This window comes from Aplidium turbinatum, chromosome 3 (genome assembly GCF_918807975.1).
Source record: "Aplidium turbinatum chromosome 3, kaAplTurb1.1, whole genome shotgun sequence".
NCBI classification, from domain to species: Eukaryota; Metazoa; Chordata; class Ascidiacea; order Aplousobranchia; family Polyclinidae; genus Aplidium; species Aplidium turbinatum.
The window spans coordinates 18645223-18664250 of record NC_137474.1 but is presented as its reverse complement, the minus strand read 5'-3'; the positions used below and the strand labels follow the sequence as shown (position 1 = coordinate 18664250).

The window sequence follows — 19028 nt, the reverse complement described above, 5'->3', positions numbered from 1 at the left end:
ACTGAAACGATTTCCACTAAAGGCTGAGTCGCGAAAGCGATGTGGAATGTGCTGCACAGAAGCTGCAGGTCCAGGGCAGAAGAAGCGGAAAAACAGCATGTCAAAAATAAAAACTTCATGTGAAAACTGCGGAAAACCGTCTTGTAATAGACATGCCATAAATGCGTGTATTGCATGCTGCTCCAAGCTGGCCGAAAATCAACAGGATAGACAATAAAGGTAATTTGCAACTCGATAATTGCATGATAACCATTATAATTGTGTAGATCAGATAGTGTTCTTTTGCAGATGCTTCATGTCTTGTGATGAATTTGCTGCAACAAATCTTAGAGGAAGAATTATAAAACACGTGTTTTGTTGAATCATTCACCATCATCATTTTTTACGTTTCAGATGCAACTAAACATAGTCAGAACTTATCCCAAGAAGATTTCTTTCATATTTCAAGGTTTCAAACTGTATTTATTTGTATAATAGCAGCCAAATTGTTTCAACAACGCTGTGTTGTTTAGACAATGTGAGGTCATAAAGAAGATTCTCAATCCTGTGGGGTATCTATAGGTTTGGAAAAGTTGAAAAAGTGTTGGAGCAATCGGGTAGCCTACAAATTAACTGTTTTTTATTGTAGCTCTATGTCAACTTTTATCATAAACTTTGAAACTACGTTGAAATCACATCTGTTGTTGAAACCATATGGTAATATTTTTGTTCTTGTTAAAAACTATTCCTAGAAAGAAAATTCTGTCATTTTTACATTGCTTTAACGTCTGAAGACGTTACATCAATGTAGAGAAAGGACAGATTTTGCTGTCTGGGATAATCTCTGCTTAGCTTGTACTCATTGTTTGACCACCTCTTTCACGTATAAATTTCTGTCCAACCATATTTTCTTTTTGTTTTGTCTTTGTTGCTTACCACGACGGCGCAAGTAAACTGTCTGATAAAAATCTACAATAAAAGAGGTACTCAAACCTAGCGTGATTTGTATTTGTGTTTAGTGAGTATCCTACATGATTAGTAATAAACGTGCTAAAGTGAAAATGGAATGGCTTTTGGTTGTTTGTTAGACGCTGTCGTGAAAATCAATAATTTAAAAATCAACAAGTTTACAAGTTAGAAATTTCAGATAATTTCAACAGTAGGTCTATTGCAAGCTGCTCTTCTCAAATCGAAATGTCTACATGCGATTGTTAGCCAAAACCACACAAACAAAAAATTCAATATTTTAGGTACTATTGCTGAGGGATGCTTGGTTCCATAAAAACTAAACATTATGTGTTTCGGAAAGCAATGGCTTATGAAAAACTAATGGAATTTTTGTTTCAATTTGATATCGAAAACGATATAAACCATTGATATTAGGCGGATATAATTAGTCATTCTTGCATTGCACAACAATGCAAACCGTCATTATTTACTAAAAATTTCAGTCATTGTTTACATTGTAACAAAATGTAAACTATGCCAGATTTTCCAACTAGTAAAATATCTATGGGCTTCTTGCATCAAAGATTTCTGAAGTAAAGCACGATGTAAGATTCGCTCGCAAAGCTATCTAATATAATACACTGGCACACACACTCCGCATTGCGTTGGAGCGAGCTCATTGTTTTGCAGCGCTTTGCGTAAAATTGGATTAGCACAGTAATTATAAGGCGGCAAGATGAAGTAAAATAAGCGTTTTTGGGTATCTTTGCAAAAACTGAGATATCAAGTTAAGCATACAAAATGTCAGAATATTAATATTTCAAACTTATAGACAAGTGATTTTGCTATACATCAGTACAAATTCTGTTCAAAAAGAACCAGCAGATCAGACGTAACAGCTGGTTGAAATTGGTCCAACAACGGCCCCCCCTTGAGCAGTCAACTTGCGAAAAAAGGTTGAAAAGCAAAGGGTTAAGCGTTATTGGTAGTAAAAATGTGCATACTGTGAAATCCATCAAGCTTGTCAAATTAGTCGTGTTTGTTCAAGAACAATAACATAATTATCGTAACTTATTGATAATTTCAGACAATTTTTTCTGTTTTCTTTGTGAACACCATCATTAAAGCAATGGCAGAACGCTGAGTTGTTGAGATAAGAATTACAATATAGGCACTGTATTATTAGTGGGAATAAAAATATTTGATTGAGCGTTGGCTATGTCACATAGGTAAATTGTCGTCGTATCCAGGCTTACGCCCGGTGGTTGAAGATTTAGATTAAGTGGACGGTAAGACAAAGAAGCCAATCTTCATGTCCACTTTCAGACATGCCTTTAAGTGTCCTGCGAAAGACAGTGTCCTGTCCTTTCGATTGCCGTTCCAGCGCTCTCACCACTCGGCTATGCAGCATAGGTAAATGAGAAAGGTTATACTGTATTTAGCATAATTTTACCACGCAACTCGATGCGCCTATTGTCATGCAAAAACTACTACAAGATGCAAAAAGTGTGATGTCGGTCTGCATGTCAAATGCTTCAAGCAATAGCCTATCATATTCTGCAATGACTTGTTTCAGTGATGGTGGCGCGAAAGACCATGTTTCCGATGTAAAAGCGGCCTCGTATTGCGACACTTTCATAAACCACTTGCCAATTTCTTTCGCTTCGCTTCAAAGGAATCTGTACCGCCTGCGCGCTTACATTTTAATTGTAAAATTCACTCGCGATTGCCGATTGCAGCAAAACAACAAGAGACTTGTTCCATGCATTTCATTGCATTGCAATTTGCAACTCTAAAAATTATTGTGTTGTCAGGGCCGTCGCTGCAGGGGGCGTGCCCCTCCCATGACAACGACTTGTGCACACACACTTCAGGCACTGAAGAAGAACTGGTTTTAATTTTAGTTTCATAAACTAGGTGGCTAGTAAAAATATTACTTTTCATGTTCTTTCCACTTGTGTGTTGATCCGAAATAAAATTTATCGGCGATTAATTATCGGCGATAATCAAATATTGCCTTTGACGATAACGATAAACGATAACTGAAAAAATAATGAAGCGATAACGATAAGCGATAAAAATTTATCGCCGATAATTATCGCTGATAAATTATCGCCGATAATGCCCATCACTGGCTATCAGCTCTATCGATTTTTTCTATAGAAAGAGACTACATTCAAAAACTTGATTTTGAAGATATTATCGCTGACTTTGCTTCGGCGAAAGCTCGAAAAGTTCAATTTTGAGGCGGCTATTGATCTTTTATTTGCCTAATACATTTGTTGTCCATTTTTTGTCTTTTATTTTTGGCCTTAAAGCTGAGACAGTGAGGCTTCTTTCTCAATTAAGCAATATAGAACTTCTGAGACGCGGCACATTATTTGTAATTATTTTTATTGAAAAGATTGCTTGAACATGAAACTATTTCAAAATTTGCTGCAGTCTACTTAGGGCGGCATTTTCAACGAAAGCCCGGGGCGGCAGCATATGCTCCTACCATAAGCGTAGCCAGGGGGGGCGAAAGGGGCCATGGCCCCCCCAAATTTTCAAAGTTTGGATTCCGAAGTTGAACTCTTTGTTGAAAATATAATATAATTTGTATAAATTTATATCGTTTTTCAAGACATCTGGCTATTAACACCCCCCAGGACTTGTTTTAGACACACAAAAAGACACCAATAAATTTTGCAAATCGTAAATCGCGCAAAGTTTACGCGATTTATGCTTCTTTTAACTAATCTGTGGAAGCAATTTCAGAATCGCTTACCCTGTTGGGTTTTTGTGTAGCTGAGTTTTTTGTGTTCTGTAATTTTAGCCGCAGTTTTTGCCCGTTCGTGTGTAACAGCTACCTTTAATAAGTTAATAGCTGTTTATCTGCTATAAATTTCATACAAATATTACTCTGAAAGTGTTTCCAGAAAGCGCTATAATCCATTATTTGAGTGTAATTTTGCAAAAATTTTCCGGGGGAGCATGCCCCCGGACCCCCTAGAATACGCGTGCCTTCGGCACGCTCTAGCCCCCCGCCAGCTTTATTGCTTCCCTTGCTTAATCCACCAGGATACGCCACTGCACATCAAGTGGCGATGTCTTAAATCAAACACTTTGTCGTTCTCTTCAATTCATCAAATATTTGGCCCCCCCCAAATTTTTTTTCTGGCTACGCCACTGGCTCCTACGCCACTGAATGTAGGCCTATAACTTACAACTCCAACTGTTGCGACAGAACATAGAAAGATGCTAACTCGCCTAACTATGCTAACTTGGCATTGCTACATAGCAGCAACCATCAAGATATGAAAATCATCTGCTAAAGTAAAAAGTAGTCGTTGGTAAGCAAGTAATTTAAATGTACAGGTACCAGCTAACATCCGGGAATAGCGAGTGGGTATGTTCGGAGAATGCCGAATGGGTTCCGAGCTCCCCTGACGAAGGTGATGATATTCCAGTTTGTGAACCAGGTAAGGTCGCTATCTTTGCATCGTGATGTCTATACAAGTAATTGTTCATCGTCCAGTGTACAGTAAAATCACACATGGATAAGAAGGTTACAATAACAAGCATTTTCAGAACTATTTCCTACACTGATAATGACAATTTACAAACATTTATTCTGTGACTGAAAGCGTAGCTTGGGAGTGCTGGAAAGTAGGGGAGATGTGGGACCTATGAACCACTTTTTGCAGTTTAGCTTCCAACTCAAAAAGTTAAACTAACCTGACCCTGAAACTTGGCTGGAAAATCGATAACTACCTTACCTCACTACACTAAAAAGAACGGATGGGTTGAATATTATAAAATACCTCAAAATTGCATTTAAACATTTTTTAGAAAAGTGGTTCATAGGTCCCACACCGGTGGGACCTATGCACCACTCATGTGGGAATCATGAACCCCTTCTCAGAATTCGTTGGGGTTCTTTAAAGTTTCTGACTTCATCTTGTCACCTATTCACTGCTACTATCCCGAGTAGGCTATAGGCTATAGCGTAACCAACAAACTCTTTCGAAAAATATACCTGCTTTTCGAAACTTTAAACAAATTTAAATGAAAAATTTTACTTTTTTTCTTGAAAAGTAACTTTTGAGCACGAAAGACAAAACAGTGAACCAAGTCTGACCAAAACGCACATGGCAGCAAGAAATCAAATCTCGATTTCACCACTGCAATTACAATTTTTTTTATCCACTCGGTGGCCAAATAACGCCATGGTTTATAGGTCCCACCCTGTTCCTAGGTCCTACATCTCCCCTAAGCTACAGGCTATTTGATTCCGATATAAAATTCCTCTGTCAAGCGTCGTAAATAATTTAATTTTTTGTTGTATGTTAAATTGAAAATCATTGATTGTGTAAGACATACCAGTGCACAGCGTTACTATCAAACACTTCTCAGCATCTTTCAATGGAAATTGGGTTCATTAGCCTATTGTTACACCCTAAAGCAGGGGTCACCAAACTACGGCCCGCGGGCCGGAACCGACCCGCGAACTGATTTTATCCGGCCCGCTACGTGCTGCGGAAATAACAGCTGCACTACAACTGAGGAAAAAAGTTACCAAACTTTTTGTAAAGGACTGACGTTGCTGTTGAGCTACACCCAACTTGCTTGTGCTAAATAATGATTTTTCCATATTGTTTTTTTTATGACGTCACAAACTTTGTTGTTCAAAACACCAATGTTTGATCAGTGCGATATCTCTGTTTAGGCAAATCATACCAGCCAGACTAGACATCATAAGAAGAAAAATTTGGACAATTTAAGTCAATGGAGATTCTAAATAGTTGTACTGTATATCTTTTCGCAATTTGCATCCGGCCCTCAGCTGCAATCTCGCAGCAATCCGGCCCTCAGAGAAAAAAGTTTGGTGACCCCTGCCCTAAAGCAAGCCAAGCTCACTAAAAGTTCTGAAGCAGACACGACAGTTTTCTGAGTTCACCTTTTTTCTACTTTTCAATGCTTACACATGGAAAGTCTGTTGGTTCTGCTTTTATGTTGATACATGAATCTGATGTGAATTTGAAGTCATGTGTGTTGTGTAGCCCAGTGCTCTTCAACCGGGTATACTGTATACCCAAGCGCATACCAAATCAAAACTAAGGTATACAGCTGGAGAAGGGTATACGAAGGGTATACAGCTTAGATCTGTGATAGTGGAAGTCACAACAGAGACAGCAATTGGCATATTTGTAAACTTTTAACCGGACCTACTGGTGTGCGGTTATTAGCCTACTCGCCAACCTGCTTTGTGCTTTTGAAACAGATACGCTCATTTTGGATGCGTTTGCCGTGTGGTTCGCATTTGACTTTGGGATTGTTGCGTCATTAATGCGCAAGTACGGGCTGAGTTGTGGATGCTGGATGGATTAGTTCTTTGAAAAAGAGGGGTTAGATTGGTCCAAATGTAAAGCTGTGACAATAGATGGCGCTGCAGCTATGCAAGGCTCACAGAAGGGTGTGGTTAAGAGAATACAACGACTGTCACCCAAATGCGTAAGAATTCATTGTATTCTTCACAGCGAAGCATTAGTAACGAAGAAACTCAATCTGAATCCAGGTGAGGTTGGTGGTCAAGAACATGAATTAAAGGATGTTCTACTGGAAGTTGTGGCTATTGTTAATGCCATTCGAAAAAGTGCAAAGCAACAGAGTTTTTTTTCAAAACTTTGTGAAGAAATGACCTTCTCTTCTAAAAAAACTTATTCTGCACTCAGAGGTAACCTACGGTGGCTATCGCGAGGGAACATTCTTTCCCGTGTGTTTGAACTTCGCGAACAATTAAGGGCATTTTACACTGAACACGGAGACCCAAGGACTTCCAAGTTTCGTGACATATTCTGGATTGCAAAATTGGCATAGCCTACTTGGCGTCGATTTTTGATCGTTTGAACCAAGTGAACATCAGTCTTCAAGGGAGAGGGGGTGATATATTTCGGTCAACTAACAAGATCAATGCGCTGAAGATGAAAATTGGACTCTGGAAAGAGAATGCTTTGTCGAGGAACTTCAATGACTTTCCTGTATTAAGTCAATACATGAAAGGGTCTAGCTGGGAGTTTGAGGACGTTTCTACTGAAGATAACTTGTCTGCCCTTATTGTTGGTCACCTGAAATTACTTGCCGACAATTTGACTACGTATTTTCCGGAAGACAACGACCAATGTCTCGAAGCAAACTCGGGGATTAGGCTATCCAACTATTTAATGAAGAGAACCAACTGAGGATGAGGAATTATTAGAACTACGGGCTGATTTAAATCAAAAATACTCATTCCGAGAAGTGGATTACACAGAATGTTGGGCTTCTCTTCTTGAATTTCCCGAATACAAAAATCTCGCGCAAAAAGCCATTGATGTCTTGATGCAGATGCCTACCACTTATTTGTGTGAAGAAGGATTTTCTATTCTTGTTGAGATCAAGACAAACAAACGAAACTCGATACTTGACATTGATTCTTTAATGCGTAGGAATAGAGAAAGAGCTAACACCGCGTTATGTCCAACTTGCCGAAACAATGAAACAACAAGCTAGCCATTAAATCAACTTCAATTTTGACGTTTTTTGCACTTTTGCATGCGTAGTTTCTTGTGCCCAGTTCAAGACTACTATGATCACTTTAACAAACAATTAATTAATTAATTATTTGTTTTTTTTTTACTTCCTGTGCACAATTAAACATTGCTATTTGTGAGGTATACGAAGTTATTAAAAATTGAAAAAAAGTGTACCACGGACGAAAAGGTTGAAGAGCACTGGTGTAGCCTACTGATGAAATAGAAGTGGGCTTTGTTTTAAAACATCAACTTGAAATTAAAAAAATAGGAGCTAATGTCTCTCAACCTCTGTTCTAGTTTCTCGGTTTTATTGAGGGTGAATAGTAATACAAGGATCCTTCAATTCATAGCATCTTTTAACAAATTGGGACTAAGTGGGCAAATTTTTAAAAAAGGGCACTTTTCGCGCGTAAATGATGGAAAAAAGGCAAATTGTGGGTAAAAAGACATAACTTATTATACTTAGGCTAACCTTTTGAGATCCATAATTGATTCCTATATTCATCCCCGCTCACAATATTTTATAACTAATAATGTAATAAAATTTAATCTAGCAACATTTAGTTGCAGAGGTCTCTTGTACTAAAGTAAAAAGAAACAACTATCATAATATATGACGCACAACTGCAAAGATATTATAGTGAGTTGAATCTTTGCAGAATTATATGATTCTAAAGAGCTGGTATTTCGTTTTGATGAAAATCAGGAAACAAAATTCGGTAATTCAGACTTTTAAAATCTCACCCAAAATTTGAGGTACTCACAATACAAATTGATAATCTGCTTGAATGGAACATTAAAGATATTATAAGTAAGGTCAACGCAGTGGCGTAGCTAGTGGGGCGGGGCAGCACTTTCAGACTACGATTTTCAATTTTGAATCTGATAAAAAAACGCATTTCATTTTCACATGTTTTTTCTTGAAGGGGAGGCAAAATCTGAATCCGCCCCGGGTGGCACATTTCCTAGCTACGCCACTGGGTCAACGTAGGATCATACGTTCTAATCTAGATGTATGCTGAAGCTTTCCATTTAGCTGTTCGTTCTTTAACTGTCAAAGAAATAAAATAGTTCAAAATGTGAAGTAGTTGCGTTGGCAGGCAGGTTTCGTTCGTAAGAAATGATGTAGGTATCTAGTGATGTCACCCTATGTTGCTATAGCATAAATATATAAAAATAACTGCAATGAAATACAATCGAATTTCCACGTTCGGTAGCCTACTGGTACTGCTGCGCACTCTATAACTTAGGCCATCACAACAACTTCACACCAGAATACTGGTTTTGGTTGGCAGCGCGGGTGCCAGATGTTTCGTCCCAACGTTTCGGCCCTACAAGACATCGGCTGCTTTGGTGGAAAGTGCGAGATTGAGAGTGGCTAAACACCGCGACCGAAAAGAAGTCTCATTCGAGGTCATTTGTTAGTAACTATACTTCGTGAAGAAGTTGGCGACATTCCAATGAATGTCCAGCTCTTTGATGTGGCAGAGCTAACCCACTCCAGTAAGCTAAATTTTACATTTGGCTTAAAAAGCTGAAGTCACCAGACCTTGAAAACGCTGCATTTGCCCCTTGCTGTTTTCAGTGCTGCTACCTCGTTTTCATCTGATAGATCGCAGAAATGAAGTGTTCCATAAGAATGTAAAAAAACTACAGACTTGTTGTTTGAGATAAAACTAGGATCAAACTAAAACAAAAACTAAGTCTTAAAAAGTGCCCACCTTGTTTCAAACTAGGGGGCAAAGAAAGGGCTAGGGAGACAAGGGAACAGGGTTGTCGGTATTTTACCCGACCCAAAAAAAAACGGGTAGGTTTTTTTTAAAAAGTGAGTTTTTTTTTAAAAAAACACTTAAAAAAACCAAAAAAAAACATAAAAAAACCCAGAGCATCATATTTGTCCAGTTTTTAATAGAAAATTAAAAAAATGAACAAAAGCACTACAAGGCACTTAAAACAAACTTTAAATTAGGACTTAAGGATGTGATTGTGAAGCAAATTTCCAAGAAAAAACTGAAAACGCAGTGGATATTGTACAGTGCACAAAAATCAAGTAATGCCACTTTGTGTATACTACACTAAAACTCATTTATGCAAGAAGGCCTTATAGTTAAACTGGGGAAAGTACTACTCTATTGAAGTCTGTATATATGATGTGAAATGCAATTTAGGAGGCTATTTACCAATTTCAGATTCTGGATTCTAACGCATGGCTGTTTCAAAGCATTTGCCTAAATGGCCATTGGCCACGCAATTGCTCATCCATTAGTCATTACTATATATAATATATATATTAGGGTGTTTCATTTGCTCCCTTTATTTGAATTTTGATCTGTCCCTAAGTTAATTCTGTTCCATTTGGGAAAAAAATAACCTGGAAATAATTTTTAATTTCATGGCCCCTCGTTTACCCCCCCACCGCGACTTCGAAATTTTTGCCTACTCCAATCGCCATAACTCAAAAACCACTTTAGATAAACATGGGTTGTTGGGTATCAAAGTTATTGCCATACCCCACTTTAATTCAAAAATGCTGTCAAAATAATAATCTGAGCAAAAAAATTTTTTTTTTAATTTTGCACAACATAAGAAAAGCAGTTGGCATGAATATTGAATAGCCAAACATACGATGTGAACAACCAAACATAAGTGGCAACTGACACAACACCAAAATTAATCACATGACACAATATTATCAAAAACCATCTATGAAGTAATAGGACATCACAATAAGTAATAGCACAGCAGGGGCTCACACAACCTCCATTAAGCAGGCAACAACGTGGTGTGTGTTGTGCTTAGCGCATTGGTCTTCGCACCAAAGAGTGTTTACATTAATTTCAGCTACTGAAACCACTGTGTTGCTGTTTTCTTGTGCAAGAAAGGTCAAAATGATTGCCTCCAACCAGTAATGGGTAGTTAAAATAAATTCCAGTCATACTAATATAAGTCACTGGAAACAGTGTATTACTGGCAACTCCAAAGCGAGTGCAGCAAAAATTGCCTACTATGTGCTGTGCTTCAATGATGTTTTTCCATCCTGGAGGATAAAAATTCAATGATGACAACACAAGTGGGACATGAATCATGAATAGCAACACAGCAACAGCTAACGCTCATTAAGTAGGACATGGATAGGATACTAAGGCCTGTATTCTAAGATCCAACTTGAGTTCAAGCTGGAACACAAGTTGGACTTGGGTTATGGTATACCAAATGCATGGACCAAGTCAAACTTGAGTTTCAGCTTGAACTCAAGTTGGATCTTAGAATGCGGGCTTAAGTTATCTATAATCCTGCAAATAGTTACATTTTTTCAAAAACTGCAAGTACGATTAGTATCCAAGCCAGTTGGTTGACATATTATCATGATTGATGATGCATGCATATAATCATCAAGGAGGCAGTTGGGCATCATCAACAGTGGGTGCTTCTTTTGCGAAGGAATGGTTGACACTTTCTGTGTTTTTCTGCCACTTGCAGGGTGTCTTGGTAGGCCTAATGGTCTTCGCTGTGAGAAGATCCCAAGAAGTCTGAGCTTAATTTTATATACCTTTCAGCACAGTCATTAATTACATTGCTTCCTAGGATATTTACCAGGTTTTCTTTTAAGATGCTGTTATCATGCCATTCATTAACAGGCAGGTGCAAAAATTTATGGTTCAGATTTAACAAGTTGATAAAATAGCATGAATCTTGTCCAACTAAATCACCAAGCCTTGTTGATGGTGGGATGGCTGAGTGTGTATGTATCAATGCATTGTAGCATTCGATCAGCAATAAACCAAGTTTCTTCAACATGGGTCTGTTCTCTGAATAGAGAAAGAGAAATCATTTCCTCTGTCAAGTACCAAAGGTGTCTCTTTAATGCCTTCAGAGCAATACAGTTATTGATGTCGCTAAAATAAAGTGAACAGCATCTTGTAAAACTTTAGATCATTCCATGGAGCATCAGTGGGCGATGGACATGTCAACCACCACTGAGAATACACAAGACATGAGTGACGAAGTTGACAAAGCCTCTTATCTTTGAGGTTTGTTGAGTGGTAGTAACAGTGCCAAGTGGAAGCTCTCCAATGTACTTTCCCAGAAGATATGGAGTAAATCAGCTTTGCCGTCCATCTGGTTTTATGCAAAGCTCCTGGGTTTTTGAAGGTTATTGGATTTTGCAGTGAATTTTCCAGGAAAATACGACAGAGTTCAATGAACTCTAATTAATCACCCCTCTGGAAACCATGCTGAGCAGTACAGCGTAACATCAGGAGACTTGGTAATTTCAAATTTTAGATCATTAAACATTCGAGACAAAGTGACTTCCCCTATACTATGGTGTCTACAGGCAGACTACAAGGGACGCTGCAGACTATCTTGTTGATACATGCTGCTGAATACATCAGAAAGTTGGACTTGGGTTATGGTATACCAAATACATGGACCAAGCCAAACTTGAGTTTCAGTTTGAACTCAAGTTGGATTTTAGAATACAGGCCTTAGTATCCTATCCATGTCCTACTTAATCAGCATTAGCTGTTGCTGTGTTACTATTCATGATTCATGTCCCACTTGTATTGTCGTCATTGAATTTTATCCTCCAGGATGGAAAAACATCATTGAAGCACAGCACATAGTAGGCAATTTTTGCAGCACTCGCTTTGGAGTTGCCTGCAATACACTGTTTCCAGTGACTTGTTTGGTATGACTAGAATTTATTTTAACTACCCATTACTGGATGGAGGCAATCATTTTGACCTTTCTTGCACAAGAAAACAGCAACACAGTGGTTTCAGTAGCTGAAATTTATGTAAACACTCTTTGGTGCGAAGACCAATGCGCTAAGCACAACACACACCACGTTGTTGCCTGCTTAATGGAGGTTGTGTGAGCCCCTGCTGTGCTATTACTTATTGTGATGTCCTATTACTTCATAGATGGTTTTTGATAATATTGTGTCATGTGATTAATTTTGGTGTTGTGTCAGTTGCCACTTATGTTTGGTTGTTCACATCGTATGTTTGGCTATTCAATATTCATGCCAACTGCTTTTCTTATGTTGTGCAATAATGAAAAAAAAATTTTTTTTGCTCAGATTGTTATTTTGACAGCATTTTTGAATTAAAGTGGGGTATGGCAATAACTTTGATACCCAACAACCCATATCTATCTAAAGTGGTTTTTGAGTTATGGCGATTGGAGTAGGCAAAAATTTCGGAGTCGCGGTGGGGGGCTAAACGGGGGACCATGAAATTAAAAATTATTTCCAGGTTATTTTTTTCCCAAATGGAACAGAATTAACTTAGGGACAGATCAAAATTCAAATAAAGGGAGCAAATGAAACACCCTAATATATATATATATAAATGATAACAAATATTTAAACATGATGGCATAAATGCTCCTTGCCTTCAAATCTAAAGCAAATGATGCAATAATGTGATTTCTACCACGGTAGCATCAACTTGGTATAGAAATCAGTGGATGATGCAACATCCTACTTGATCTTGAAATTAATGGATGATGATTTTGCATTCAAGCAACAACAGCCCTAGTGCATTATTTTATTGAGTTATGCAAGCATGTACTGTGAGTGAAAGGCACTTCATTCGTAAAAAGTAGTTTTGAGGTGAAATCAGCATGAATCTATCTTTTTTTGCATCTTTTTTAAAAAACCCAATAAAACCCAAAAAAACCTGTTTTTTTAAAAAAAAAACCCGGGCGGGTTGGGCTTTTTTAAAAAAACCCGTGTTTTTCTCAACCCTGCAAGGGAAGGGACTATGTGGGCAATTGCCCTTTTGCCCACCTAGCTTATATGTGAAAAGATGCTATGCTTCAATTAGGATGCAACTACTGACTGTTTAGGCTACTTATTAACGTGAAAACAACCAGATTTTCAGCAAGAGTTGTGTTGGCTTAAGCAAGCCAAGGTATTGACTGCCCATGTGTAATTTCATTACTTTTTTAGTGTGCGGAATGAAGAACGGTGCAGATCGACCTTTGCTTGGAGTCTTTATCGCTGGAGGAGAGCTTGCTAATCCTCATGAGTGGCCATGGATGGTGTTCATCAACTTCGGATTCCGTTCCAACGTGGCTGCGATCCATGCGACTTGTGGAGGAGCTCTCATATCTCCAGAGTAAGGGAATCAATATATCACCTGCTATGCCACACTAGAGTCTAGTCATCATCCGGTAGAGCAGTTGGATGTTTGTGGAAGAGCTGGATGTCCGTCCAAAGAGAGAGAATATTTTTAAAATGAGCCCCCACCACAGTTTTGACAACAATGCAGTAGTTTTGACTCAAAAAAAGCAAATACAGTAGAATTCGCCTATAACGGCTTCGTGTATAACGTCAATTCGCCTATTACGTCACATTTTGCTCGGTCCCGGCAGAATTCCTATCTTTTACGTACATTGTAGTTCGGCTACAACAGCATCGCCTATAACGTCAATTCGCATGTAACAGCACCCTTTATTGGTCCCCAGACGTCTTTTGTTCGTTTATAACGTCACTTTTAGCCATCACTAGAGCCATTTTTATATGACATTAAAAAATCATTAATATGACTTTATTTTTTGGAAAATATGACTTTATATGACTTTATGTGAAAATCGTTTATTTTTACATGCAAACAATGTCACTCACGGAACTAAAGAGTAAAACATACGCAACATAACAGTAATACACATCCATTTTTATTTTAAACCACTGTTGTAGTACAGTTTCATGTAGTGTGGAATGTTAAGAGTCTTTGAAGTTACAATTTGGATGTAAAAATGACTTTAGTAATGAAAATGAGCACTCCACAGACGTTGATGTGGGTTGACACTTCTGCAGTTTTGCATAAAGCGCTGGTGAAATGTCTTGTCTTTGTAGCTCCATAATTTGTTTCACATCGTTTTTGTCCAATCGCTTCTTAATGTAATTTTAAAGCTCAAGCGGATCTTCGCTTAATTGCTTCACCGCTTAAATTGGTACTTTTTATTTAAAGTATACAACGGTATATATGACTTTATAACTCAAAAATATGACTATATAACATAAAAAGCTGATTTATGACCTAACCAGGAAAATATGACTTTATATGACTTCATAACTTTCTTAATATACCTCATAGGGATGCGGTTTTTGTGTTAAAGTTGATTTCACGAGTTACTGATGCATAGAAAATAATATGACTTTAATGACTTTAAATGGGCCTAGCCCATCACCTTCACCACGAACGGTCAGTCTTTTAATCCAGTTAGCGCTGCTGCTTGCAAAATGTCTTCTCTTTATTTTGCTACGTTGTTCTCAACAGGGACTTTAACTAAATTAATTTTTTCCCCGCGTGAAAAACTATCTCGTGTAAAAAGCAGCTCTACAGCTGACCTTTAAACAACTCAAAGCAACAGTTGTACGTGCAGTACTGTATAAACTAATTAACTTTTTTTTCCCGCGTGAAAAACTATCACGTGTAAAAAGCAGCTCTACAGCTGTGTCAAATCCGAAACAGCTCAAGATCAATGCCTTTTTTGCTAATAAACAATGAACTTCTCTACTACTGTATGTAACGAGCTGTATTGCGCAAATTTCCTGTACTTTTCGCTGTAGGTTATTTTTTTAAAACAATTTCTTTGTTTACTGTATTTTCTGCGTGCCTTTTGTCAGTTTGGTGGTACACAGTAACCCTGATTGGATTATACACCTCTTTCTTTAATCAAAAGACAGTTGTGGAATAGTTTGCGGTAGTTCGTCTATAACGTCAATTCGGCTATAACGTCAGTTTTTGCAAATCCCCTAGAGGTGCCGTTATAGGCGAATTCTACTGTAATTACATTTTCCAAAATCGTTACCCATTCCTGTTCTACATTGTGATGACAAACAATAGGCCTAATTACCATTAACTAATTTATGAATAATAATCGGTAAATTTAGCCTACATGTTTTTCATTATTAAAATTAATCAAAGGAATCATGCGTTACCTTTTTGACTGTTTGTTTTACCTTCCAGCTATGTGCTCACTGCTGCTCATTGCGTCAGTGCAGACGTTCGAGATTATCCGCCAGATGGCTTACGCTTTCCTAACCATACCCACGTGTGGTTGGGGGCGCACGACCGACTAAAGGACCGTGGTAGAAACAGTGTCGCAAGGTGACGTGTACAAAAATTATGAAGTCAATAGAAATAAATCATCATATTAGAAAATATACAAAATGGAAAACTGAAAATTTTTCATTTCACAGCAATGTTGATATTAACGACTTGTTTTAGCCTGATGCTGCAAGTTCGCTGTGGTAACAGCGAATTACACAAGCTTTTGGAACACTGTTCCCTAGTCATGTGCTATAACGAATGGTGTTGAAGTCAGTGAGTCGTTGTTTAATGCGGCTCTTTTGATTGGTTTGAGCATTGCACTTGACATTGAACACTCTTTTGTGATATTAAATACCATTTATCGTACCACTGCGTTTCTCTGTAGATTGAAAACATTTGTAAATTTGTATACGAGTACAACGATGCTGGTACGATAAATGGTATGGATGTTTAATGGATGGTACGGAATATGGATGCTAATGGATGTTTTTCCAAATTAATTTTCAATTTTTATAGTTGAAGAAAAACACATTGGTAAGTTCCTCCATGTGATGTCACCTGGAACCAAACTTTAACTAATTACAATCTCGTTGTCTAGTTTAAACTGATCCTCTTCAGGTCTGTTCGTGTGGCGGAGATCATAGTGCATCCGGACTACAATGTAAGATTCTGGGATTCCGACATAGCTCTCCTAAGACTGGATGAAACTGTTATCATGGACCACCACGTTCGTCCTATATGCTTGCCGAAAAGTCAAAGACAAATCAATATGGTGAGATGTGCAACTCTTCTGCGTTGAGTGTCGAACGTTCGTCACATTCCTTACGATTGAACAACGTAATAAAATCTTCTTTTGGCCATAAAGGAATCAACTAGCAATATTATTATAACAAAAAAACTAGACAAGAAATCAGCAGTTGATGTAGAGGTTCGTAATTGGTTAAAAGTCATAAAACTGCTCAACTTCGTCAAAAATCAGATGTCGTAACAAAATAAACCCCCCAAACCACAACAACATTGATACTAAATCATTGTAAAATAGTGTTTGCGGAATCTACCTTTGTATTCAGGCAGTCGAGACATGGTGGGTTTATCATTAAAAATTTTGTAGCTGACTGCCTTGGATACGTTACGTGGATTACTGAGCGGTTTTGAAAAGTGCAACTTATTTTTTCAGCAGTTTTTTACATTTTGTTTCAGTTGAATCCTGGAGATGCAAACGGAGAAGTGGCTGGTTGGGGATTGTCAAACTCCCGCAGAACAGCATCCTATAAACTCCGCTTTACGGAACTTCCCACAGTTAACAACGAGACCTGCTGGAGGAGCTTCCTGGACACAGCGGCGCAACTCGAAATCCGTCTCGACCCGAGGCTAACCCTCACTGAAAACATGTTCTGCGCAGGATTTGTGTAAGTATATGATCCAACTATTCCACAATGTGTAATTTCCTAAAACTTTTGTAAACTCAATGAAAAGCGTTCTCGAGATAAATAAGAAAAAAGGAACAGAGAACAAAACGGTTCGCATTCGCCCTTTTGGACAAGACAGAGAGACGAGACATGGAAAATTAACGTTAAATAAATCTCGTATCTGTGTATTAACTTCTTATTTCTCCATGAAGTAATTTTTTAATTCATATTGTTACACTTACAAAGTTATATGAACATTGAACACCTTCTGTTAACTTCAACAATATAATTCGAGGAACAATTACGTGGAGAGAGTATTTTGGGTCAGACATGGCCACCTAAAGATACGGCCTGATTTGTCACATTTTGCAGAAATTTCCAGGTTTTCCTAACTTTGGGCGAACGTTTAAATAAATTTTTTTAAAAATTAGATTTTTACGCTTTCTTTACTGCTTTCCCCAGATGACACAATAGGTTTTAACATCCTCACATGTTGAAAAACAAAGAAAATTTGATTTCGAAGATTTAAGTCAGACTGTTAATTTTCAATAACAGTCTGATTTAGCATTTTTCAACTTACTTTTTCTCATTTGCTACTGCTTCCTCAAGGCAACAAAAAAGTTTTATGCCATTAGGAAACCGCAAAAAGTAAAAACATCTCAAAAAATATCAGTCAAGCACTAGCAGTAATCAAAATCTGCAAAATGTGACAAATCAGGCCACATCTTCAGGTGGCCATGGGTCAGATAACCAAGTTAATTTACTTTTGTGGTATTTTTTATATTAGGTATAGGCCTACTGTAATTATGATTTATATTTCTAAAATAAAATAAATGAAAGTAAATTAATGTTATTTTGACTACCTAATGAATATTTTAGCTAATTTGGCTATCTGGCTCCATCCACAAAATTGTGACGTCTGGATATCCATGTTTTACGGTTGCATGCGTGAACGTCACTAATGGTAATGTTACAGATTGCAAGCTAACCCATCCTTATTGCAGATCGGGAGGAACTGGAGCGACTTGTGAGGGAGACTCGGGGGGGCCGTACATGCTCCTCAACGACCACGACCGAAAGTACTATTCTCACGGAGTTGTGTCGTTTGGTATCGCTCGTATGCCGTGTGGACAGTCAGTGTCATACTCGGTGTTTGCGAAATTGACCACCGAAAATTTGCGATGGATCCGCAATACCATGGCTCCTTAACTCCCCAATACTGCCACCACTTTCTTAATGAATCTCGATATCTTGACTATTTGTCGTAATCATCATTGTATACTAAATAGGAGTAGTCAGAAGTTTTCAAGTACCGGTAATACAAGTTCTATTATTTCAGTTTATCTTGGCCTTAGTAATATAGCCTACGATAACCAACATAATTGTTTTAAGCGTGTAAATATTTTAGCAACACTGATAAACGCCTAAGCCTACTCAAACAAGCTTACTAGAAAAACTAAAGTCCTTTGTTGCGAACCAACCGCGTAGCAGTCAAATAGAAATAGAAATAATTGAAATAATAAAAATAGCAGTCAACATATCAAATAGAAATAATTGCTTAAAAGTGTAGGCTAACCTGTAACAACATTCATCAAGAAACTGCATAGGATCGCAGTTGATAGCCTAAATGTCAATTGCATAGTTTCATAAAAAAAAGTTTGAATTTCCCATAAACTACGTCACAACGTAGGCCGACTCAATTTTATTCATTGCTTGCCTTGTTATCCAAACAATTTTCAGAAGTGTTCAAATAAAGTTCATTTGCATTTTTGTCGTGGTGCTGAATAGTTGCAAAGAGCTTTTTTGCGTAGACCAGGATTCGTCAAAGCGCAGTGCGCGGACAGGATATGGATTCGTCATTCTAGCAGTAGCTCCTGATAGCTACTGAACAAATAGATACAGACAGCTACCGTACTGAACACACTTATTTTTTTACCCGAAATAAACGAATGAGATCAACGAAGTGGCTAAAACAGGAGAAAATAAGTTGATACAATATTTCATTGTTTTATACTTGATTAAACTACCATTTTAACGTTTTATAGGCAGAGAAAACTTTTTCTCGAACGGTA

General features: G+C 37.8%; 1 protein-coding gene across 2 annotated transcripts in view; it reads left to right on the top strand.

The window, feature by feature from the left end:
• LOC145766190 (mannan-binding lectin serine protease 2-like) overlaps positions 1 to 18726 on the top strand; it is a 45936-nt gene extending 27210 nt beyond the window's left edge. For both annotated transcript variants that reach the window (XM_082577849.1, XM_082577848.1), the window contains exons 10-15: positions 4285 to 4388; positions 13438 to 13606; positions 15464 to 15604; positions 16166 to 16319; positions 16748 to 16956; positions 17961 to 18726. In XM_082577849.1, the coding sequence (XP_082433975.1) occupies positions 4285 to 4388; positions 13438 to 13606; positions 15464 to 15604; positions 16166 to 16319; positions 16748 to 16956; positions 17961 to 18165 (982 nt within the window). In that variant the 3' untranslated portion in view covers positions 18166 to 18726. The remainder of the gene's footprint in view (positions 1 to 4284; positions 4389 to 13437; positions 13607 to 15463; positions 15605 to 16165; positions 16320 to 16747; positions 16957 to 17960) is intronic.
• Positions 18727 to 19028: the final 302 nt, after the last annotated feature.